This window comes from Leguminivora glycinivorella, chromosome 1 (genome assembly GCF_023078275.1).
Source record: "Leguminivora glycinivorella isolate SPB_JAAS2020 chromosome 1, LegGlyc_1.1, whole genome shotgun sequence".
Lineage (NCBI taxonomy): Eukaryota > Metazoa > Arthropoda > Insecta > Lepidoptera > Tortricidae > Leguminivora > Leguminivora glycinivorella.
The window spans coordinates 691,859-716,426 of record NC_062971.1 but is presented as its reverse complement, the minus strand read 5'-3'; the positions used below and the strand labels follow the sequence as shown (position 1 = coordinate 716,426).

Genomic DNA, 24,568 nt, shown 5'->3' with positions numbered 1-24,568 from the left:
ACAAACAGCAAACAGCCAACATTCTGATGGTCACCTGCGCAGTGCATGAGCGAGTGCACGTGGTGCGGCGGCGGCGGCGGCCGCTCCAGCGCCTCGCGCGCCTCGCCCGCGCCCGCGCCGCCCGGGCCGGCCCAGCGCCCGTCTTGGGAACAGGACGTGTCAAAATGGCGGACAACGAGGTGGAAACAAAATGGCCGTTCGGACGAACTTCAAAGTATAAACGGTGTCTCAAGGCCGTCAAAGTTCAAAGTTGTCTCATTTAATAGGTATTTTACTTATTTATTTATTATTTGGAGAACCAACAGCTTACAATTCAGAATAAATAATATAACCCTAGTAACAAACAGCCAATTATAGGTTCCCACCAGTAGTAACAGGTTATCAAACAAATGGTGGCTAGTACTAAATTACTATCTATGTACGTGTATCTCACTAACACGTAGGGTCACTACTGTAGGTATTTCATTTTAAATGTAGTTTATTAATAAGGAATAATTTTAATGATCTAACCCTCGACTGCATTGGTTATGGTGCCAAACTCCAAAGTGACTAATGGTTCTTTGTCCGTTCAAAAACCGTTAAAGAAGACAATAATTATCTGAAACGACTTTCCTGACTCCTAAGTTTGGTGATAACTATAATTCGTCACTCATCGACTATAAAGTTATTCGCATACTCACTGGTTTGGGAGTCGTGATAGAGTCCGTTGTGCATCTTGGCGGGCGAGTCGGTGGCGAGCTGCGAGGCCGTCACGGAGCGAGTCTGCAGCGTGCCCGTGCGAGCCGGCGGGGATCCCGATGACGGCTGGAATACAATTCAAAAACGTTATGACGATGAAATATTTATTTTTCAAGTAGGCATATTACAATCAGTATAAATAAAGCTACGCCGGCTCTAACCCTATCAGCCTCGAGAAGATTTCAGTCTCCCCTCAGTTGGGAGTATCCACTATGGGACCGTTTTTTGCAGTTAAGTACAGTTATATCATATCAGAGAGCCCATAAGTTTTTTGCAGTTAGAAAGAGACAAAAGATAGCCTATGTCACTCTCCATCCCTTCAACTATCTCCACTTAAAAAACTCACGTCAATTCATCGCTTCATTTTGCCGTGAAAGACGGACAAACAAACAGACACATACACTTTCCCATTTATAATATTAGTATGAATAATATTTCAGTCAGTCACAGTATACAAAAAGTACTGACGTTGACTGAAGTAGCATGACAAATACGAATGTTTTCGAGAGAACACATACCTACTTACAGACATACATTGCAATCTATTGCGATCACATTCAATGCAGTGAGACCAATGAGCCTCTGGTCTCTTTAATGATCTTCAAAATTTACAAGAATACACTTGCGTTCCAGTGATTCTGACATCCGACTTCCGATCCAAGGTCATTAAAATTCTAGCCAAGTAGGGGAGACTACTGATGTGCTGAAATTTTCATCTTCGAAACTTCTACTTTGTATGGATAATTGTAATTTCATAAATTTAAATTCCCTTTATTTTTCGGTCATTTAAAAAGTTCCGCAACTTGCACATCATTATAAATTTCTTGGGTAAGTTACCTCGTCGAGCAGACGCCTTAGACGCTGGAGCTGCGCTTCGAGCTGCCGGTTATGCTCCTCCAGGATCTGCATGCGAGCCTCCAGGCGGCCCTTGTGCTGGCGCAGCAGGCGGGCTTCTGCCATCATGTCCTGGAATATCAAGGTAAGGAAGACATTAGGTACTAATAGCAACAATCTTAACCCTAGGCTTAGTAGACTTGTAATATGGATTACAAATGTACAGCTAACAGTGTTGTCGTTGGTAGAAGGTTGAGAGAATGAATAAGACTATGTGGAAGGAGAGAACGTGTTGAAATAAGACTATGAGGAAAGAAATGCGGCCAAGTGCTGGTCTTTTGGAGTAGATCTTGGGGTTGGCTTATTGTGCTTGGCATTCAACCCCTCATGCTGTCAAAGTCATCTTGGATGGTTTGGATACCAGTAGGTAAATGATTTACTGGAGCATTCCTGTTGTCACTAGCACCATGGTGCTATTCAGGTGTAGACCCTGGGGTCTGCTTGGCGTTCAGTCTGTTGTACTGACACGTAATCTTTACGATACAAGGTTTAAGATTTAGTCAAATACCTGATCGACCGGAGCGTTCCTGTTGTCGTTAACACCGTGCTGCTCTTCAGGCGTGGATCCTGGGGTCTGTTTGGCCTTCAGCCGCTCGTACTCCGCTTGCAGACTCGCATTTTCTTCTTCTAGCTCCCTGAAAACGGCGAAAAGATCCATTGAAAAACGTATGAGAGAAAGCGCATTGAACACTGGTTTCCCATCCCGGTTTTCATCGCATATCCTCGTACCTGCTTAAGTAAAAAGCGTACACATACATGGAAACCAACGTCCCTGGTATCACAGATGAGAAATTAAGGGATAAATCCTATCCTCATCGCCAAACATTCAGAGGCGAATACAACATTGTATGATGGCTTACCTGATCATGGCTTCCAATTCGTGTCGCTGCTCGCGATGGATGATGGAGACGACCTGCACGGGTGATCGTGGAGCATCTTCCGTCTCACCACCACCGTTCAGCGAGTGGCAGTATTGGGCGATCAGCTGGTGTTCTTCATCGCTGAAGACAAAACAAAGTGATAGGTAAGAAACCAACTCAAAGTATATTTGAGTGATTGGTGCCTCCCTATGCTCTTTCAGAGCCTAACGTCCACTTTAAAACTTTTTCACTTATTAGCCGTCGCTTTCGTGAAGTCATCACAGAAAAGATGCAGACACTGAAAGTAAAATACGACTTTACTGTGTAACCTTTATGATAAGAGAGTTAAGGAAACTTGATTATCTAACAATCAAGTTTCTGGTCGAAACCCTTACCCCAAAATGTCTCGGGCTACTCGTGATACTTGGTAATTTCAGATTTCTTTTGAAGAGAAAGAGAAAGACAGTCTTTAGTTACCTGTCAGGAGTATCAGCAGGCCTGGAGCCCAGCTCGACCTGAGCCAGCCGTGTGGCGTACAGCTCCAGTCGCGAGTGCATGTCATCGCCGCCGAGGTTGGCGCCGGCTCCGTGCTGCGGCGATGGCGCGGGTGATTCCAACGCGTCACCTGGTAAAAAGAAACATTGGATTAAAAATATTGTGGGAAACCTTACGCAGATCAACCTAGCCCCAAACTAAGCAAAGCTTGTACTATGGGTGCTAGGTGACGATATACTTAATTACGTATATAGATAAATACATAATTATATACATAGAAAACATCCATGACTCAGGAACAAATTCTGTGCTCATCACACAAATGCCCTTACCGGGATTCGAACCTGGGACCGCGGCTTAGCAGTCAGGATCACTACGCGCTAAGCCAGACCGGTCGTCAAAGAATTCCGAATTTAAGAATTCCGTATAATATCGATCATTCCTAAGAATAGCTTTTCTAGCACCAAGCTGGTGCAGAGTTAAATTCACGATAACCAGGAGTTGAAACCTTACAGAACGTGACAAGGCAGGAAGACATCCAAAGATCTGGGGCCCGTTTCTCGAAAGGTACAAGCCTTGTATTACAAGTGCGCGACTTTCAAATCGTATGGGTTGTCATGGAAACACACTTGAAGGCTTGTACCTTTCGAGAAACGGGCCACAGCTTTGATCAGTTCACTCCTGGATAGATGTAAGTAGAAACCTGTGTCAGAGTACAGCTGCACATTCAATGATGAGACAATAAGCTTACCTTCAAGCACAGTTTGCACAGGGAGGTATCCAACCCTCGGGTGCTTCTTGAAGTAACGAGCAGACTTGAACTTGTTGCGGAGCGCGCGCGTGAAATCTCGCACGTCCTCGCCTGATGTCGTCTGAAAACACAATAAAGTTTTTTTTTAACTATTTTTGACACAACTTTTTATCACTGGTTGTGCTTTTCACGAACTTTCTTTTATTTCAAAATATATCTCCGAGAGAGATACAGACGAATTCATATAGATATTGTTTTTCTGCTATATAGTGTTTCTGGCACTGCATCTTCATTTGTCACAAGGGGCTGAAATGAAAAGCTTTCTGCTTTTCGTTATGAATTAATCATAACGGCACTTACCGCCGTGCAGTACTCCTGCATAGGATGCGTGAGCTTGTGGTTCTTGGCCTTGCGCCCGCTGAAGAAGCACTTCTGGCACATGTCGAAGTTGAAGCACTTCAGGCAACGATATCTGAAATGTACAAATTTATATTTAAGGCGACAGACTATTTTCGGGTAGCTAGATGGGAGTACCGTCTTTACCTATCTGGAAGGTCGTATTAAGTTTTGCATGTTTCGACAAACATCCACAATTATCATCTCTGGCGAAACCTGACAGGTAGAGCGTGCTTCGAAAGTTTAGTTTTGATCGACGAGTCCTACTTATGGCAGTGTCCGATGTGTCCTTTGGTATATCAACATTGATAAGTCAAAAATCTTACACAAATCCAAGGCAGCCACACCATACACTGCGGTTCTTATTGCAGCAACTGTAGAATAAATCTTCGAGATCCGGAGAGCGCGCTAAATTTGCCCCTATACATGCAGCTCGCTTTGAACGATCTTTTTATAAAAAATAAGTAGCCAAAAATCTCACCTAAAGCCTTGTATCGGGTACTCCTTACAGATGTTGCACTTGGCCTGATGCTTGGCGTTTTCTGCAGCAGCCAGCCTGTGCAGGACAGGCAGCCAAACCATGGACTGTGGTTCCTTCTGCAGCCACTGCAGAAAGTGGAAGGCCTCGATGAATTGGAGCTGGCCGTCGGCGTCGCGTTCTAGAGTCTTTTCTTTGACGTCTTCTTTTTCTTTGTCTTTTTCTGTTGCTGTAATAAAAAATGAGAATGAAATCTTGGACAAATAGAATGAGTTGTTCCACTGTAATGCCTGTTCTAATTGCAATTTATCATTCCTGATGAAACAAATAGTCTCAATCAAAGGAAGTCAGAACCCTCCTGAATAATAAGAGGTGGATGATGATAGTTGCCTAGCAGAAGGATGATAGTTGAAAATGCTGCTTATAAGTCTAGAAGAAGATTAATTCAATACCTATTATCTTTCCAGAAGAATTCTCCATTTACTAAAATAGTGTTCCTCTCCCACTAAATCCCACTAAAAATCAAGATGGGTTGGTGTATCTGCGAAAATAATTATCTCAGTGCTGATGGTAGATTCTTACCTCCCTTCCTATCAAGAGTGCCGCCTTTGGGGCCTTCTTTGGCCGCCGCTGAAGCCTGCTCAAAGCAGCTTCGTACGGACGGCTCGATATTGGAGCCTCCAAAAGCAGCCACTTCTCCTAGTTGCCTTGGTACCTGAGGAAAGCAGGAACATTTTATAAGAATTCAAAGAACATTGGAATTGAAATCAAGTTTTTGGACCAATCAGACCTAATATCAGTATAACTTGTATTGTTTACTCTGCATGTTTAAGTAGGTATTAGAAGATATTCTACCTGTATACAATCGTGCAGTAATAATCCAAGCTTCCTCTGGTCTGCTCTACAGGATGGGTCAGCTATCAGCCGGAAGAGATACCTGCAAAGAAAGAACAATTCATATGAAGTCTTCTGATGTCAATGTCCTTCAGATGGAATCAGGCGTTACTTTGCGGAAATCCATGATACTTAATCAAAATCTAGAAAATTACTTTGCTAATCCGCGAATAGAAATATATTCACGAACACGTATGAGGACCACTTAGACTCTCTGCCTAAAACCCCAATCATAATGGAGTCTGAACAGTTTCAAGAAATATTAAATCTAAATTAACTTAATTTTATAACTTAAATTTATTAACATTCAATCAGACATAATCTGTCCATAGTGATGAGGACCTTTTTACAGTCGGCTCACCTGTACTTCTCCTCAAGATGCCCCTTGCAGAGCAGCACGAGGCCAACCTTGAAGCTCAGCACCCTGATCTGTCCGGTCCGCTGGCTGTCGTACACGTTGAGCAACCAGTTGATGGACAGGTCTAGGCAGAGCGGCACGTTTACTAGGCTTGGATTTTCAGCGGCTATCACCTGGAAGAGATGGTCAAGGGATTAACTCTGTTTTTCCGTTATTAACACCTGCAGGACACAATAGAAGGAACAATGGGATTACGCCTATAGGCGTTTAGTGTCCACCAAGGTGTTAAGTATTAGATACATATGGTATTTGCACACTACGAAACGAACAGCGTCCATGATAGAACAGTCACACAATATCAGATATGGAGTCTTTGTTTGGACAGAGTTTAAACAGAAAAGAGTCAAATGTATCTAAGGGATCCAATTCAATACATTCTATTCTAATTCTACGACTTTCTCTTTCATCACGGAATGATAGTCTTGGTGTTTCAGGGTCAAAAGGACACTTCAATTTTAGTTGTGATTGCGGTTTGCGGCAACAAGGATTTTTAGTTACGGGGCAGAGTTCGTTTAAAAAACAAGTACCAGCGTACTTCATTGATAACTTACCTCGTAGAGAGATGTGAGTACAGTGATCATGTCCGGTATGTCGATGAGGCGGTCGTTCTGCGCGCGCAGTCCGTGCGAGTCGAAGGCTTCTAATGCCGCTGGCAGTTGTAACATGTGCACTGCAAATTATAATTAAACATTAAATAACCGAAATCAGGTATGTAAAATTTCATGGGGATTAGAATTGGACGTCACAGCCAAGAATTACCTAATAAAAACTATAACAAAAATATAGTTTGGTCAACAGAAATATCGGTCACTAAGAATAAATGATATTGGGAATATTGGGATCTAAGGAGCACAAGCCAAAATAATTTGGTCCCCATTCCTGTTGAAAACTTGCTCTAAGTATTTCCCAAACAAAAATACTGAGCCGGCCCAGCCCCTCTCAAATCAAAATCTTGGATCCATCTTTCAGCCAACCAGCTGGCTTTGATGTTCCTTGAAACGTCGACCAGATTGTCAAGGAAACCTGGGCTCGTGTAGCGGGTTTTCGGTGTTTACCTTTGATGAGCTACATTTGAAATGATAGTGGTCACTCTTGGATTGGTTTTGTGGAACTCGAGAATATAATATGTCGCTTGAAATAAATGTGAAAGAGGGACTTACTGCACAAAGCCTTCTGGACTGTCAGCCTAAGAGCTGTTCGGTACGCGGAGAACCGGACCTCGTTGAGGTCCAGGGTAGTCGTCTACCAGTTAAAGAGAGACTTACTGCACAGAGCCTTCTGGACTGTCCTCAGCTTCAGAGCCGTTCGGTACGCGGAGAACCGGACCTTGTTGAGGTCCAGGGTCGTCAGGGTCAGGGTCGTCTACCAGTTAAAGAGAGACTTACTGCACAAAGCCTTCTGGACTGTCCCTAGATTCAGAGCCGATTGGTACGCGGAGAACCGGACCTTGTTGAGGTCCAGGGTCGTCAGGGTCAGGGTTGTCTACCAGTTAAAGAGAGACTTACTGCACAAAGCCTTCTGGACTGTCCCTAGATTCAGAGCCGTTTGGTACGCGGAGAACCGGACCTTGTTGAGGTCCAGGGTCGTCAGGGTCAGGGTCGTCTACCAGTTAAAGAGAGACTTACTGCACAAAACCTTCTGACCCTTTAGCACAACTTGCCTTGTCGCGCGTGAGTCCATACATCAAGCGCGACTTCAAGTATGGACTCGCGCGCGACAAGGCAAGTTGTGCTAGAGGGGCTGGACTGTCCCCAGATTCAGAGCCGTTTGGTACGCGGAGAACCGGACCTTGTTGAGGTCCAGGGTCGTCAGGGTCAGGGTCGTCTACCAGTTAAAGAGAGACTTACTGCACAAAGCCTTCTGGACTGTCCCTAGATTCAGAGCCGTTTGGTACGCGGAGAACCGGACCTTGTTGAGGTCCAGGGTCGTCAGGGTCAGGGTCGTCTACCAGTTAAAGAGAGACTTACTGCACAAAACCTTCTGGACTGTCCCCAGATTCAGAGCCGTTTGGTACGCGGAGAACCCGACCTTGTTGGGGTCCAGGGTCGTTAAGGTCAGGGTCGTCTACCAGTTAGAGAGGAACTTACTGCACAAAGCCTTCTGGACTGTCCTCAGCTTCAAAGCTGTCCGGTACGCGGAGAACCGGACCTCATTGAGGTCCGCGAGAGAATTCATCAGGTCGATCATCTTCGGGTGGTCCCAGTGGGTCGTCTCGAGCTCGTGACTGAAAATAGATATACAAAATAGTGATAAGTGTAGAAACGCAGAATATGCTCAGCAAAGAAATGGATAGTTTTTAAGGTTCTGAGAAGACTTGTAAATAGTTCCACCAAGGCAACATACAATAAAGCCTCGTGGACGTACAGTCAAGTACAAAAATAAGTATCGAAGAAATCGACTCAAAAATATGGTACTACGCTCTTATTACACCGGACTAAGGTGCTATGGGACATATTTTTGAGTAAGATGTGTACATCCATATTTTTACACTTGACTGTACGAGTACATAGACTACTGCTTGCGAGTCGTGTATAAGCCCTTGACCCGGGCTTTACCTAAAACTCGTACTAGCACTCGAATAGGAGAAGGCAACACCTATCGGTACGAGTACTCTTTAGTTGTCCCCTTGTGATACATTTTATGAGGTATATCTTTCTATTTTGGAACAGTACTCACTTGATATAATAAGGTACGTTGTTAGGAGTGACAGCGCGCTCCCAGGGCTGCTCAACAGAGCCGGCGAGGAAGCCCTGCGCCGCGCCCGCGCCTCCATCCCTCGCTACGCCGGCTAGCTGTCTCGCTCGTTCTTCACCGCCGGCACAGAGAGCGCCAACCCTGGAAAGAGGAAACATAAATCTTAGCAGGAAATTTTAAGAAAGATTTCGTCTGAAGAGCCGCTGCTGCTTCATTCGAATCAGTATTTTTCACATGCGGATAAGTGCAGAAATTGAATCTTGTCCCTGGCTAACGCCTGCAGCTGTCCCTGCAGCTCATAAGCCAGCCTCCTCAAAGGTGGGAGCTGTGCGCGGTCTCGGGACACCGCTTCGATTTTTATTATGTTCTTTGAACTGGCCTAATATTTAGATCATCAAGCCTCGCCACCAGGTGCTCAGGAATTTGAATCCTGTCCCTCGCCAGTGCTTGCAATTGTCCTTGCAACTCACCGGCCAATATCCTCAGCGGCGGCAGCTGTACTCACGCCCTTGATAATGCGTCCATCTTCATTAGTTATACTGGTGTTTGAACTTACCTAGTGTTTAGATCATCAAGCCTAGCCACCAACTGCTCAGGAATCTGAATCTTATCCCTGGCTAGCGCCTGCAATTGTCCCTGCAGCTCATCAGCCAGTCTCCTCAGGGGTGGGAGTTGTGCGCGGGCTCGAGACACCGCGTCGAGCTGTGCGCGGGCGTCACGAGCGTCGCCGGGCCCGCGCCAGGAGGAGCGAGCTGTCTCGGCAGCTTGCACGCGCCCGGTCAGCTCGTCCAATGATGATGTGAAGGTGCGGACGCGCTGGAATGGAAAAACGAGCATTTAGTGGCGGTGAATAAGTCTTATAAAAATTAGTTCAACTGTTGCTAGTTCAAACGTTTGTTAGCGGAACACATATAGATGACCTATGGACAAATGGTGTAGACACGAACGTAAGTAATGTTCAATGGGAAATCATCCATTTTCAAGCATTTTTCAAAACGTAAACTACTCATATATAACGTTATTAGGATAAACTTGGCACAAATGAATGTTCAGAAGAACTTCACACGTTTTTAAGTGTCCTCGTAGTCATATTAATACTTCAAAGTCGCCTCAAAGTCACTAAGTAGGTGCTTACATTTGCGGTTCTAGATAAAATCGATGTAACGAATCTAAGAATTTAAAAAATAAATCTATGTATGTAAAGTATGGGTTTCATATTTATAACATTGTATCAACAAACAATTTGGAGCAGCCAACGTTCCTAATACAAGGCATACCTACAGCTTCAAGTTACAAAATTCCTAAGATCCAGACTGAGCTAATTTAGTCCACAACCCACAAAGGACGTCCCACGTCCCACTGGCATTCCTGAGGCCAAGTTCAGCAACTCGTTTGGTGACCTTGCGGCGGCCTTCGCGGCTCGCGTTACTGACATGCGTATACGCATGCGATGCGCTTGCAACAGTTATATGCACATTGGGTAGGTAATTAATTATTTTATATTACGTCGGTGGCAAACAAGCCTACGACCGCCGACTGGTGAGATGGTAATCTCTGTAGCATACGGACGTCTGGGTACGTATAGCCAAATGCACGGACGCTCACGATAATATCGTTACCGCAGTTCTATCGCTCTTTCGTATTGGCGTGACAGAACCAGACTGTTTCGATCAGTTTCAGCTGCTAAACTATAGTTGTCGAAACACTTTTGCCACTAAGTATCTATTTTTCGTTTTCAGATTGATAATTCGGTTGATGGAATTTAGTTTGTTAAGGTTAATGTTTGAGATCTGACAGCATTTTACATTTTATTCTAAACTAAGTAACAAGACTCGTCTACAGAAAAAAAATTATGATTTTTACTTACAAATAATTCAAAAGGACTTATTACAATAGTTCTTCCTATTTTCATACGCTAGGAAAAAACAGAAGGTAAACCATGGGTAAACAAATTTGCAGCATGCAGCGGCCATAAAAGGCATCTGCGGTGTTGTTATTACGTATGAAACTACCAATTCGCAGGCTTCAGCATGTGTTACAGTCTTGAATAATAATAAAATAACTGTTGAGACAACCATAAGGTAGTGTACTGAATTTCGAAGGCACATTTATGTACCATTAGTGCGTTTTCACATTATCCGATCCGATATCGCATGCCGGAAGGATTTCAAAGGAAAAAATCAAAGATGGTGGCGTAAATATATAGGATATCGGCCAGACATCCGATATCGGATATGATAATGTGAAAACGCACGTAAAAGAAACTGATACACCTACCTATCTATCACGCATAAATACACTACCGTCAAAAAGTTTAAGACCAAACACAATGTTCAGTGTCATTGTTATAAACCCTTCTAAAAATCATCAAACTAAATTTGTAATCAATAGAAAACAACGTAATCTTATTATATTGATCGGCAACCCATTTGTTTTGCAAGACGACAACGATCTCAAACACTCAGCAAAGATCTGTAGAAGCTACATAGTCAATAAAGAACGCCAAGGTGTGTTAAAAAATATGATTTGGCCACCGCAATCCCCAGACCTTAACCCGATCGAACTTTTATGGGATGAACTCGACCGTAGAGTCCGAAGACAATGTCCGACATCTGCAACAGCTCTATGGGAGATACTGCAATACGAGTGGAAATCCATTAGCCAAGAAACGCTACACAAACTTATAGCATGAATGCCAAGAATCTGCTCGGAAGTGAAAAAGCGTCGAGGAGGATTTTTCGATGAGAAAAACGAACGTATGATCCCTTTTTAAATAAAATTACTGTGGAATAAATTGTTATACGCTTTATTTTGTCGGTTGTAGGTACTGAAAAGTAATATTCTCATAGGAACTTCATGAAATGTTGATTATTTGCATATATCGTGTTTGGTCTTAAACTTTTTGACGGTAGTGTATATCACAATATCACACTCTCAATTTTACGACACCCCCTTATCATAAAGTAATAGATGTCTTCGAAACAATTTTCCGCGGCGGCTCAGTATCAGCGCGCCGTAAAAGTCCCCAGGGTGACTGAGAGTGGATTTAGGAATATTGAGTTACACCGACGTTTCTTTATAGTATGGAGAATAGAAAATAAACGCGTACCTAAGATTGCTTTTATCTGAGAATAATGTGAAATCGCTTGCCGTTAAAATTTGTGGCAAAAACCGGCACAAGAATTGTCGACTCCCACACAGATCATTAAAGTGTTTTTATTATAATATTTATTGTAGATCCAGTTTGAAGGTCGAGCATACATGCATGTTATTTACTTTCGGTTTCAATTTTTTTTTAATGAAAAACTACTTAAACAAATAACTAAAAACATTATTTCTATTACGTAAAATTATAAAGTACTAAAAGTAATAAGGAATATGTATATACAATAAAGATAAAAAGTAATATATTTCCTAACTTAAAATTAACCTATAAGTATGTAAGTAAAAAATGATCTCCAAGTCGTCACTGTGTGTTATGGTGCCCAGAAGGCTGGCAGCGTTACCCCTTTGGATAGCCAGACATAACCTCTGGCCGAGAATTAATATAATTTGATCTTAATTGAAACTTAAGAACTAATCTTACAAATTAATTTAATACACCAACTTATAGGGTAGGTACCTACTTGAAATTCAATATTGTAGGTTACATATCTAATAACATGTTAACTAGGTACTGTAACTACCTACCAATTTATACATTTGATTATATATGAGTAAGTTCTAAAATGTGTATGTAACATGAAGTTATGATTTTTTCAAACATGTATGTATGTTGTATGTATCTAAATAACGTTGGATATGGCCATACAAATAGACACTAGTCAATCTATTCTTGCGTGTACTATCAATAGTATCAATACAAGGCTCCTGACATCTTATATCACAGTCATTACTGTAGGTAGTTAGGTACTAACTACTAGAAAACCTGGCCGCGTTTAATCACGTCCAGTGTGACTACCACGAGTTCTGAAAACGTTACTCGATAGCGAGTACGTCACAAACCATTTCTTCTCTTTAACCCCCGACGACGCAAAAACGACGGGGTGTTGACGTGTCTGTGTGTGGCATTGTAGCTCCCGAACGGATGAACCAATTTAGATTTAGATTTTTGTTTGAAGGATGAATTAGTCGGCAGTGTCAGAAGCCAAGTTTGATGGAAATCGGTCCACTATCTCGGGGGTTTCTTCATAGTTTAAATTTGGTATTGTAGTTATTCGTTATCGAGTAACATGTTCTGAACTTTCAGTAACTACACAGGAACATGTTAGTATATTCGTCAAACTCCTTTGTAGCGGCAACTGAGGCAGTGACGGATTGAGTTTCACGGCGCTGTATCGCGTACAAATTAGCTTTTGTGGTGTGCTGACGGTCTGACGCTGGCGTGTGTGGCAGGTACCTAATACAGTATACTGTATCTGAATGATAAGAGCAAACATTAAAACCCCGTTTATGTTTAGGTTACACTGAGTAATTCTCGCTAGATACTGAAATCGCGAAATAAAAATTGAAGCTTGCAATTTATAACCCCCGACGCAAAAAACGACGGGGTGTTATAAGTTTGACGTGTCTGTGTGTCTGTTTGTCTGTTTGTCTGTCTGTCTGTCTGTCTGTCTGTGTGTCTGTGTGTGTGTCTGTCTGTGGCATCGTAGCTCCCGAACGGATGAGCCGATTTAGATTTAGTTTTTTTTGTCTGAAAGCTGAATTAGTCGGGAGTGTTCTTAGCCATGTTTCATGAAAATCGGTCTACTATATCGCGGTCGGGGTTTTTTTCAAAATTTTAATTTTTTGGTTAGGTTAGTTACACACAAAATCGAACACACGACCACGGCTTACCACCGACTCACTAATCGACTAGGCCAGACCGGGCGTCAATGTCAATAGTTTGAATAAAAAACTTTAGTCAACTATATCAGTTTAGATGGACTCAACCCTTTGTATTTAGTTTTCTTTTTTTTATGGGATAGGAGGCAACTAGCAAACAGGTCGCCTGATGGTAAAGCGATCACCGCCGCCAATGGACACCTGAACCACCAGAAGTGTTGGAGATGCGTTGCCGGCCTTTAAGATTGGTGGGATGCAGTACTCGTTGACCTGTCAGCGAGAGTGGTCGTTATCTACGCGCGGTAGTGAATTATTTTTTCACGAGTGCCATATCTACCCTCATTGACTAAAAGTGTCGAAGGATGGAATCGGATTTCTTTTCCACGAATAAGTGACAATAATAGAAACTCGTAACGTTTCTGACTACAGAAACAAACAAAATGTCCCCTCAACCCCCCAGTTATTCTACAGTAACACAAACAACAACGTTTCCAAAAAAAGATCAAGCTATCGTGATCGATGCTATTGAAAACGTTCAAATAAAGGACTACGCCCAGGCTTTAGGCAAAATAATAGATCCATCTCAAATCCGTTTTTTGTCAAGAATAGCAAACAATAGAATTTGTATCTACCTTTCCTCAAAGTTATTCGCTGATGAAATCATTGATAACAAAAAGTATGTCACGATTCAAAAACAAAAACTACCCATCAGACCGCTTATCAGTAGAAACAAGCGTATCATCATATCTAACGTGTGCCCCATTATACCACACACTGAAATCGAAAAGAAATTGTTAGAAATGAATATCACGCCACAGTCGCCCATCTCTTTTCTCCGTGCTGGTCTCAATGAAACGGGCTATAATCACATTCTAAGCTTCCGAAGACAAGTTTACGTCGCACCTGAAGATTTCACCCGACTCCCAGAGAAAATATCTGTTGACTTTGAAGATACGAATTATTGGATCTATTTTTCATCAGACACTATGACCTGTTTTATATGCAAAAAAGACGGTCACGTTGCTTCTAAATGCCCAGATAACAGTAACGACACAAACGCTTCTAGCCAAAATACACAGGATGAGACACATGCTGCGGAGACCTTCAAGCGTCCACACCCGCCCACGGAATCTTCGACAAACACGGATACCATGGAGTGCGGAGCTACAAACGATGAAAGCGCATCGTGCAACGAAAACAGCGATGAGGACTTTGATAACATTTCCCAGTCTAGCTCAGACGAAGTCTACAAATCCAAGAGTGTAAAGAAACCGAAAAAAACACATCACAGTGATTTGGAATCAATCGACTGGGATCTCTTGGCCAACTTTATAATCGATTCCGCCAAAACGTACCCACTATCTGCAAAACAAGTTAAAAAGTATCTCATAGACACATACGGAGTTAAAGACATCTCAGATATCACTTACAGTTACACAAAAGAAATTGAAGGCCTGATTGAAATGTTTACTGACTTGATACCTAACATCGCATGTCGTAGTGTTAAGAACAGAATCTCACGCATCGTAAGTAAACTAAAACTATTATCTCACAAGGGAGAAACTAAGAAAAATTAGTAGGTAAGCTACGTTTCGTTCTTTTTTTTTTTCTTCTCTTTTTTTTTCTCTTTATTCTTTTTTTTTATGGTCTCGACTACACGTTTCAAGCTCAATATTATTCAATGGAACTGTCAAAGTTTACTTCCAAAATTAAGTGAACTAGACTCATATCTAAACAACGAAAAAGTACATATATGTTTTCTTTCTGAAACTTGGCTGGAATGTGAAAAACATATTACATTGTCGGGTTATTCTATCTTTAGAAAAGATCGAGCAGATGGTTATGGAGGCGTAGCTATCCTGGTCCACCAATCTATAAATTGCACTCTCAAGCCTCTTCCAAGAAATTATGATAATTTTGACGTTTTATGCCTTGAAATCCTTAATAGTAATAAACTCCAATACGTCATAGGTGTATATTCTCCCTCAAATGTTTCAGTGAGCGTTAAGGACTATCAGGACCTTTTCGGTCACTTCTCTGAGAAAACTCTTGTAGTCGGAGACTTCAACGCTCATCACACGGCTTGGTCATACACAACTGATACACGGGGTAGGCTCTTGTCAGACACCAGCTTAGAACATAACTATGTATATCTTAACAATGGAGATTTTACCCGCTGCGCCAAGCTCAATGATAGTGTAGTGTGCACAGCACCTGATATTTCTTTTTGTAGTGCTGATCTCTCGCTCGACTTTGATTGGAACGTCACTAGAGAGTCTTTTGGTAGTGATCACCTTATTATCTCTATTAAAACGTTTGATAGCTTTCCAGATAGTTCCGAATTTAAAAGAAACATCAAGAAGGCCAACTGGGTAGAGTATAGACAACATATTAAATCTTCATGCGAGGGTTTACATTTTGAAGATAACGTACAAAGTAATTACGATAAACTCATAGAGATAATTGAGGATAGCGCTAGCAAAACCATTCCTTATATTAAAATCGGCGTTAATCCTAACAAATTCAAGCCAAAACCCTGGTGGAATCCTGATTTATCAAAGGCAGTAGCTGAGAGAAGGTTATCTCTAAAACACTTTAGGAAATCACGCACAGTAGAAAACTATTTAATTTACAAAGAAAAGGTAATTGTTGCTCGAAAACTAATTAAACTTGCAAAAAGAAACTCCTGGCAACAGTTTTGTGAAAATATAGACAGCAATACGCCTAGCAGTGAGGTTTGGAGAAAACTTAGATGGCTTAAAGGTTACCGAAGTCCTAAAGACTACTTGCCAGAAAGTGCCGCAGTTCCCTTTGTAACAGAACTGACCCCTGATAGCGTTCCCTTTCAGCCCTTAAATTTTATTTTTAATGATTGCAATCCAACTCTTTTTACATTCTCAGAACTAAATTCTATTCTTAAAAGAGTAGATACTTCGGCGGGCTTAGATTCCATTACTTACTCTATGATTAGTAATTTGCCGGATAATGCAAAAGAGTTTCTCCTACACATTTTTAACACAATTTATAAACAAGGTAAGATACCAACGCAGTGGCGTCGCATCAAACTTATAGCCATACCAAAAAGAAATACTGATACTACTAAATATCGTCCTATTTCGCTTATTAACTGCCTTTGTAAGACTTTTAATTTAATGATAACTCGTCGCCTCGAATACCATTTCGAAAGCAAAAAATTATTTAATGATAGTACTTTGGGTTTTCGTCGCGGACTCTCATGCCAAGACAATCTTAGTAGGTTTATTGTAGACACAGAATTGGCGTTTACAAACAAGGACTACGTTTTATGTGCTTACGGAGACATAAGCAATGCTTATAATAATGTGGCAATTGAACCTCTTATAACCTCTTTACTTAAATTTGACGTGGATCCGCTATTGTGTAGATATATTAGAGAATTTTTAGGAGAGAGGTTTTTGATATACAGGTTACAAAATGGAAGGGAAATAACACGAATTAGCAGACAAGGCTTAGCTCAAGGTGATCCCATGTCACCTATTTTATTTAACATAGTCACAATTGAGTTATGCAACACACTCGTCGAGACAGTTAAGATCTCACAGTATGCCGACGATTTTGCTCTTTATTGTATTAACAAAAGCATCGATGTCTGTGCTAGTAACATTCAATCAGGTCTTCACATCTTTACAGCAATGTTAGCAAAGATCGGACTAGAAATCTCTTTGTCAAAGACTAAACTTTGCGTGTTCACTAGAAAGTATAATGTACCTAAGATTAATATACGTGTAGATCACACTGAAATTGAGGTTGTTAACAGTACAAAGTTTCTGGGTGTTTGGGTAGACAGTCGCCTAAATTGGACTCGACACATTTCGGAAACTGCCCAAAAGTGTATTGCATACGTTAACATCCTCAGTTCGCTAAGCAGCTCAAAGTGGGGTGTCCATCCGATTCACTTAAGAAGGCTCTATCTGGCATTGGTGCGATCTCGTCTTGATTACGGATGTATAATTTACGGTAACGCAAACTCTAAACTCCTTCAGAGGTTGGATGTAATCCAGAACCAATGTCTCCGTCTTTGTGGAAGCTTTATTCGCGACACCCCAATTTTTGCAATGGAAACCGAACTTTGTATTCCACCCTTAAATCTTAGAAGAACATATTTAAGTGACAAATACTTCCTGAAACTTTCTTCTAGAACATCCGACTATTTAAGGAAACAATTAGAAACATTAGAAAACACATTACAATCGGGCACAAGATACTGGCGCAAAAATCATCCTCCAATGTTGCTTGAGAGTTTCAGAAAGTATTCCAGCCTTCCTATGTCAAAATGTGAAGTTTTGCCTCAGTTCTCGCTTTCGTATGATGTTAAGACACTCCCCTGGGATTCAATCATAGTGCACAGAGTGAGCAATGTTAAAGTACCTAAAGCTCAACTACCCATTCACGATCTCAAGCAACGTACTGAAGACATGATAGACATCCAGTTCTTAGATCACATGCAAATTTACACAGACGGATCCAAAACAAAGCACGGTTCCAGTTGCGCTTTTTACGATGAAGCGGCGAGTTTTGGGGCAAAATTTCTTATTGAAAGTTCATGTATTCCCATAATGGGAGTTGAATTATTGGCAATCAGTGAAGCTTTACATTACTTGGAATCGACAAAATACCGTAGAATTGTAATATTTACGGACTCGAAGAGCAGTCTACAACATTTGTTGGGAAGTGCTAAGGGCAATAGTATCGGTAGATACGAAGCTTACCTCATTATTAAATGTATCCATAGATTGATACGTAACGGGGTTGAAGTTCGTTTACAATGGATTCCTTCACATGTCGGCATCAGGGGTAACGAGGTAGCTGACTCCCTTGCATCTGAGGCTCTACAGAACGGCATACCCCTCGATACGGTACCGCACTACACTGATCATCTTTCAAAAGTGAAAACCGACATTTACACCAAATTTAAATCTTATTTCAATGAGTGTTCAAAAAACAAAGGCATCTGGTATAGAACCATTGTAAGCGAACCACCGCGCTCACCTTGGTTTGCCTCTCGAAACCTTAACAGAAAAATGTTAGTTATTTGCTTCAGAACCCGAACTTATCACATCCCACTTAACAAATTTAACTTCATAATGAAGAAAAGAGATGATCCAAATTGTTCAAGGTGTGAGAGAGAGGAGGACCTCCTCCACTTAGTTCTCGAGTGTACAATCAACGAACAACCAAGGCTGGACCTCTTAAAGGAAACTCAGTGCTCTGCGGGGAACTCCTCTTCTTCTTTCATCAAATCTTGAGCTCAGAATTCACTACTAAATATAGTGGTAGATTTTTGAGTTTCATGATACAGTCACTAGACCTTAGATTTGAATATTATAAAAGTAATCCTTAGTTAATTATCCTGTTAAACCAACGTTTAAAATGTAATTTCAATAACTGTTGATTTAGGTAATACCTAAAGTTTGTTATTTTTAAGCCGACTTAATCAAACTAGATGTATGGCTTATAAAATAAATAAGATTAAAAAAAAAAAGATTGGTGGGATGTACGCTATTATAATAGTACATTACGATACAAGTGCGTAAAAAAGGAAGTTCGAAACGAGTGGCGATAATTATATTAAAGTGTTTTAAATCAACACGAGTTACGAATTTCCTTTTTGCACGTGTATCGTACGACGTTTTTCAGTACAGATGAGCCTCCGAAGTTTCGACCTGGCATATAATGAACCACTTCTCGCACTAGTGCGTAAAAAAACATCATCTGTACTGAAAAAGCTCTTATAGACATTTTATGTATAAACATAGATACATACATAAAATCACGCCTGTATCCCATAAAGGGGTAGGCAGAGCACATGAAACCACTAAAACTTCAGGGCCACTCTTGGCAAATAAGGGGTTAAAAGAAAACGAAACTGTGGCATTGCAGTGACAGGTTACCAGCCTCTCGCCTACACCACAATTTAACCCATATCCCATAGTCGCCTTCTACGACACCCACTTATGTATAAAGAATTATGTATAAAGAAAAAACTCCAAGTTTAACTATCCTATCCTATTTGTCAAAACCAAGAACAGCTGTTTTCTCCTACAAGTCAGTACAGTAATAAACCTAACCCTAACAGTGGGGCAGTGTAAACAGCCTGTATCAATTGCAATTAAACGATCAATGGACGATTATTATCTGGCTTAATGGATTAATTATACGGGTTAGGGCGGTTTGTTATCAATTTAACTTAGCAGTTTAAAATAGATTTTTGAAAAAATCAATTCGAGTTTGTAATGGGTTGGCAACGCGCATGTGACACTCCTTGACTTGCAGGCGTCCATAGGTTACGGTGACCGCTTTTCATCAGGCGGACCGTATGCTTGTTTGCCATCGACGTAGTATAAAAAAAAAAAAAAACAATTGGTATATGCTGTCAAAGTCACTTATAAAATCTTTGGCGATTACAAAACTTAAAAAGGTACTTGATAGCGTAAAAATAATGCAAATAAAACGTTCATTGTATGTAAAAAATGCCCCAAACCGTTACTTACTATCTTCTGATCAAAAACTACATACATTTCTAACACTGGCACTCAATAATATCACTGATTCTGGATTCTGGCTAAGAATAAAACACAAAAAGAGAGGCAAAAATTGTGTAATATTTCGTACAACTCAAATTAAGGGTAGTCTCAATCTTTCTTTATCTAAACTCCCCAAATCATAATCTAAACTATTCCCGTACACATCTTCCCCCTCTTATCTCAGTTATGTCCCGCTGCGGTCACTAATAAAACCCCCAAAAGAAGTATAAACCGTAAAGACAAACAAAAGAAGTCACGAACGATATCCGGCAAGTTATCAAACTAGCCATAGACGAGTAATGATATGTGATGAGGACCGGAGATCGGACCATAGATATCCGGGTAGCGGACATTTTGACAGGGTCTAAGTTTTTTAAGATGGCCGGACTGTAATGAGATTTTTGAGGTCAGTAAAATAGAGCTACCGCTTAATTTTATAAATAAAACTCGTGCATTCTTAAACCTTGACGTTAGCGGAATCATAGACGATACACTTAAAAACTGATTAAAAATGTAGGGGAATTTTTTTAATTTCCATAGAAAATTTTAATTTCGAGCCATTTTTTAGTGCCAAGTTTTAGTTGACCGTCGATAGCTTTAAAATTTTTAAATAAATGTGCTATAGTCTCCCTGATTTTACTAGTCAAGTAATAAGTATACTTTATAGCGTTTAGCTTGACTTGCGACAGTTATATATTATAAACACGAGCAAAACACGTGTAGTCCTGTATAGCAAGTTATTATACTAGCCACAGCGGAGGATATGAGCCGCAGATCGGACGGACGATACCCGGGTAGGGACGCCATCTTGACCGGATATTTTAGCGGCGAATGACAGTTTATTCTGTGAATAGACTGCAACCAGTTTATAAGAAAGAATATGAGAGAACCTTTTACATAATCTTGCGAATGGCATTTGTTTCACAACAGGAGATTCATTTTGAGTTAGTACCACATGTACTTTTGTATAGTAAGTTAAGTTATTATACTAGCCGCAGCGGATATGAGCCGGATATGAGCCGCAGATCGGACGGACGATACCCGGGTAGGGACGCCATCTTGACCGGATATTTTTTGCGGCGAATGACAGTTTATTTTGTGAGTCTGCAACGAGTTTATGAGAGGACGTTTATCTGTGAAATATATTAAGTACCTACATTATCTTATGATTATTATTTGATTAGAATCTGATGGTATCTAGACCTAAATAACTAACGCACACTCTCTGAAGAGCCTGAACCGTACTTATACCAAGTAATGACACCAATAACTTCTATACAAAAAAAAGCTCATTGATGACTTTTAAACACCACTAACGGCTAGTTTTATCCTTTATAATACGCAATATAAACTAATACAGTTGTATATTTTATATCCAAATACCCGGTTAACCGGCGTGCTCGCCCGAGTTTGCCGATAACCGCCCGCATCATACTATGGAATGTTCGCTCGGGTTCTACAATATGATACAGTGCCTTTGAATCTAGCCTTAGTCAGTTAACTTTGATAATATGATAACAAGCTAAGAAAGAAAATTTGAAACTGAGAATTTGACTATCGTTTTCATCTCATAGTTACTAGCAGCACATCAAACGATTCGGATATGGTATCGAATAAATGCGATAGGTACATATCAAACTCGATCTCGACTTGAAGTCTAAAATCGAGTCGCCAACAAACTGCTGTGCAGTTTGGCGAAGATTTAAATTTAAATTTGTGTTGTGTTTTCTGTAATAAAAAAAAAAAAAAATGCCAATCATAACATAAAACCAGTTCCTTCAAAAGCTATGTTGCCACACAACACAGACAAGACAAACTTATAACACCCCGTCTTTTTTGCGTCGGGGGTTAAAAAGAAAATAATCTCGCGATTAGCAGCATCTGTCAACTCGATATACACCGTGTTTTTTTTGTTTTCCATTAAATTCGACACGTCGTAAGGTTTATTATCCGGAACCAACCTGTATATCACTTTTAGTTAAATACACAAAAAAAATTTTTCATCGTTTTCATACATAATAAATGAATTTATTAGTATGAGAGACCCTTAAGAATAACATTCAATGTACGATTATCGTCTTCTATCAAGATCCCTGGACATGGCTTGGCCTTTATCCATTTTAAAAATTATAACACCACTAGCTTTTGCCCGCGGCTTCGCTCGCGTTAGAAAGAGACAAAAAGTAGCCTATGTCACTCTCCATCCCTTCAACTATCTCCACTTAAAAAATCACGTCAATTCGTCGCTCCGTTTTGCCGTGAAAGACGGACAAACAAACAGACACACACACTTTCCCATTTATAATATTAGTATGGATATCTCAACTCTAATCCCACAACTATCTCCCAATCTCACCTAAATCAACCAATTGACACACCATTAAACCCCACAATTGATCACCCTGTCAATACGTTCAACACTAAATAACCCCAGATACATATATATCGTTATCGTAGCTAGCTATCCCTATCTCTCTTCCGTATTGGTGCGACAGAGCCAGACTGCATTTCTATCGGCGTCTAGCGTCAACTGTCATTCAACTATAGCTGACCATACCCAACCCTTGTCCTCTAAGACATTAGGTAGGTAGTGTGTCGAAGTCGTGTCGCAACCGTGTCGTGCCTGTGTCGTGATCTGATAACGCAATGGACACGTGCGTCGTGACGAAATGGGTTTAATCATGGCTCCTAAGAGTATGAGAAATAACTTGAAATAAGAGCAATAAAACCTTTGGTACAGTGACTGTGTTAAACTTTTTCTGTTCTCCAGATTGTGACTCCCACAGAACATAAAAATAGTAAGTAAGGTCAGGGGCCCGTTTCTCGAAAGGTACAAGCCTTGTATTACAAGTGCGCGAACTGTCAAATCGTATGGGTTGTCATGGAAACACACTTGTAATACAAGGCTTGTACCTTTCGAGAAACGGGCCCCAGGTAGGGTAAGAATAACTTGACCACTCGTATGCTTTGTGTAACTGTAGCCTACTAGCTGTGACCTTTATCCTGGTCTTGGCGTGTGGAGTCCACTGAAATATATTAGTAACATAAGTAGAATAGTTTATTTTACATACTTCGAACAGGACACTGTTAACGCGGTGCAAAATGGAGCATATCCTCTTATCAGCAAGCTTTTCTAAATAATTTAGAGGTCGAAAGTACCGGCACCGTCATAAATAAGTGATGATTTTTATAAGGTACAGAAATATATGCCTAATACAAAACCAATATTAAAAAAAAAAACTAAATTAATGGAATACGAAATTAGAATAAAATCAGCAACACAATAACATTGATAATGTATAAATACTGCTCATAGTGTTGATTAGCAAAACAAACGAAGGTTACCGCACACGCTGCATTTCCGAGTTCGTTATCACTTATCGGAGGTCATTGCCCCGGCTGTGAAGGCGCCTATTTGATAAAACGCAACCTACACCACTCGTATTAATTAAAGAACAGTACAAACAAATCCAAATGAATGCCATTCCATTTTTATCAATCAAAACTTATCACTTAAAAAGCACATCGTGCGTCAAGTTAACTGAAAAAAAAAAAACCGGCCAAGAGCGTGTCGGGCCACGCTCAGTGTAGGGTTCCGTAGTTTTCCGTATTTTTCTCAAAAACTACTGAACCTATCAAGTTCAAAACAATTTTCCTAGAAAGTCTTTATAAAGTTCTACTTTTGTGATTTTTTTCATATTTTTGAAACAAATGGTTCAAAAGTTAAAGGGGGGGGGACGCACTTTTTTTTCCTTTAGGAGCGATTATTTCCGAAAATATTAATATTATCAAAAACCGATCTTAGTAAACCCTTATTCATTTTTAAATACCTATCCAACAATATATCACACGTTGGGGTTGTAATGAAAAAAAATATCAGCCCCCACTTTACGTGTAGGGGGGGTACCCTAATAAAACATTTTTTTCCATTTTTTATTTTTGCACTTTGTTGGCGTGATTGATATACATATTGGTACCAAATTTCAGCTTTCTAGTGCTAACGGTTACTGAGATTATCCGCGGACGGACGGACGGACGGACGGACGGACGGACGGACAGACAGACATGGCGAAACTATAAGGGTTCCTAGTTGACTACGGAACCCTAAAAACACATAAAATGTGCATCAAATTGTTTTATCACTACAATGCAGTCCCTATCAGTTTATGGAGAATAAAAAGAGCTTTTTTAATCGTAAATATATGTTTTGAAAGAACTTTTGAACCCTTTCGCTGACAGTGCTCCGTCTGTCAACGTACTGCAGTCACTGAGAAGCATATACGGGTATGTCTTCTCTGCGGCAGTGGTTCGTAAGGTCCGACCGAGAACGATATTTTTGTCTCGGCCGAGAACGAGACCGAGACCGAGATTCAATTTGATTCTCGGCCGAGACCGAGACCGAGACCGAGAATTTGTAAAACAGTAAAAAAATATGCCATTTTTACAAAAAAATGTTTTCATAATCGAAATTCGCCTATTAACCAGGAAACCAAGAGTATGTTGGGTCCTGCTTAGTGTTTGGTTCCGTAACTACCCAAACCTACCCGCACTCCTTACCTATCT

At 40.7% G+C, this 24,568-nt stretch overlaps 1 protein-coding gene across 3 annotated transcripts in view; it reads right to left on the bottom strand.

The window, feature by feature from the left end:
- Positions 1 to 24,568, bottom strand: part of LOC125228588 (dystrophin) — a 701,009-nt gene that overhangs the window by 2,950 nt on the left and 673,491 nt on the right. For all 3 annotated transcript variants that reach the window (XM_048133213.1, XM_048133221.1, XM_048133230.1), the window contains 16 exons: positions 9,175 to 9,434; positions 8,601 to 8,759; positions 8,012 to 8,148; positions 6,476 to 6,594; positions 5,868 to 6,037; positions 5,468 to 5,549; positions 5,195 to 5,327; positions 4,616 to 4,841; positions 4,099 to 4,210; positions 3,739 to 3,859; positions 2,970 to 3,117; positions 2,493 to 2,633; positions 2,141 to 2,267; positions 1,576 to 1,704; positions 681 to 804; positions 35 to 142 (listed from right to left, as the gene is read on the bottom strand). In XM_048133213.1, the coding sequence (XP_047989170.1) occupies positions 35 to 142; positions 681 to 804; positions 1,576 to 1,704; positions 2,141 to 2,267; positions 2,493 to 2,633; positions 2,970 to 3,117; positions 3,739 to 3,859; positions 4,099 to 4,210; positions 4,616 to 4,841; positions 5,195 to 5,327; positions 5,468 to 5,549; positions 5,868 to 6,037; positions 6,476 to 6,594; positions 8,012 to 8,148; positions 8,601 to 8,759; positions 9,175 to 9,434 (2,296 nt within the window). The remainder of the gene's footprint in view (positions 1 to 34; positions 143 to 680; positions 805 to 1,575; positions 1,705 to 2,140; positions 2,268 to 2,492; positions 2,634 to 2,969; positions 3,118 to 3,738; positions 3,860 to 4,098; positions 4,211 to 4,615; positions 4,842 to 5,194; positions 5,328 to 5,467; positions 5,550 to 5,867; positions 6,038 to 6,475; positions 6,595 to 8,011; positions 8,149 to 8,600; positions 8,760 to 9,174; positions 9,435 to 24,568) is intronic.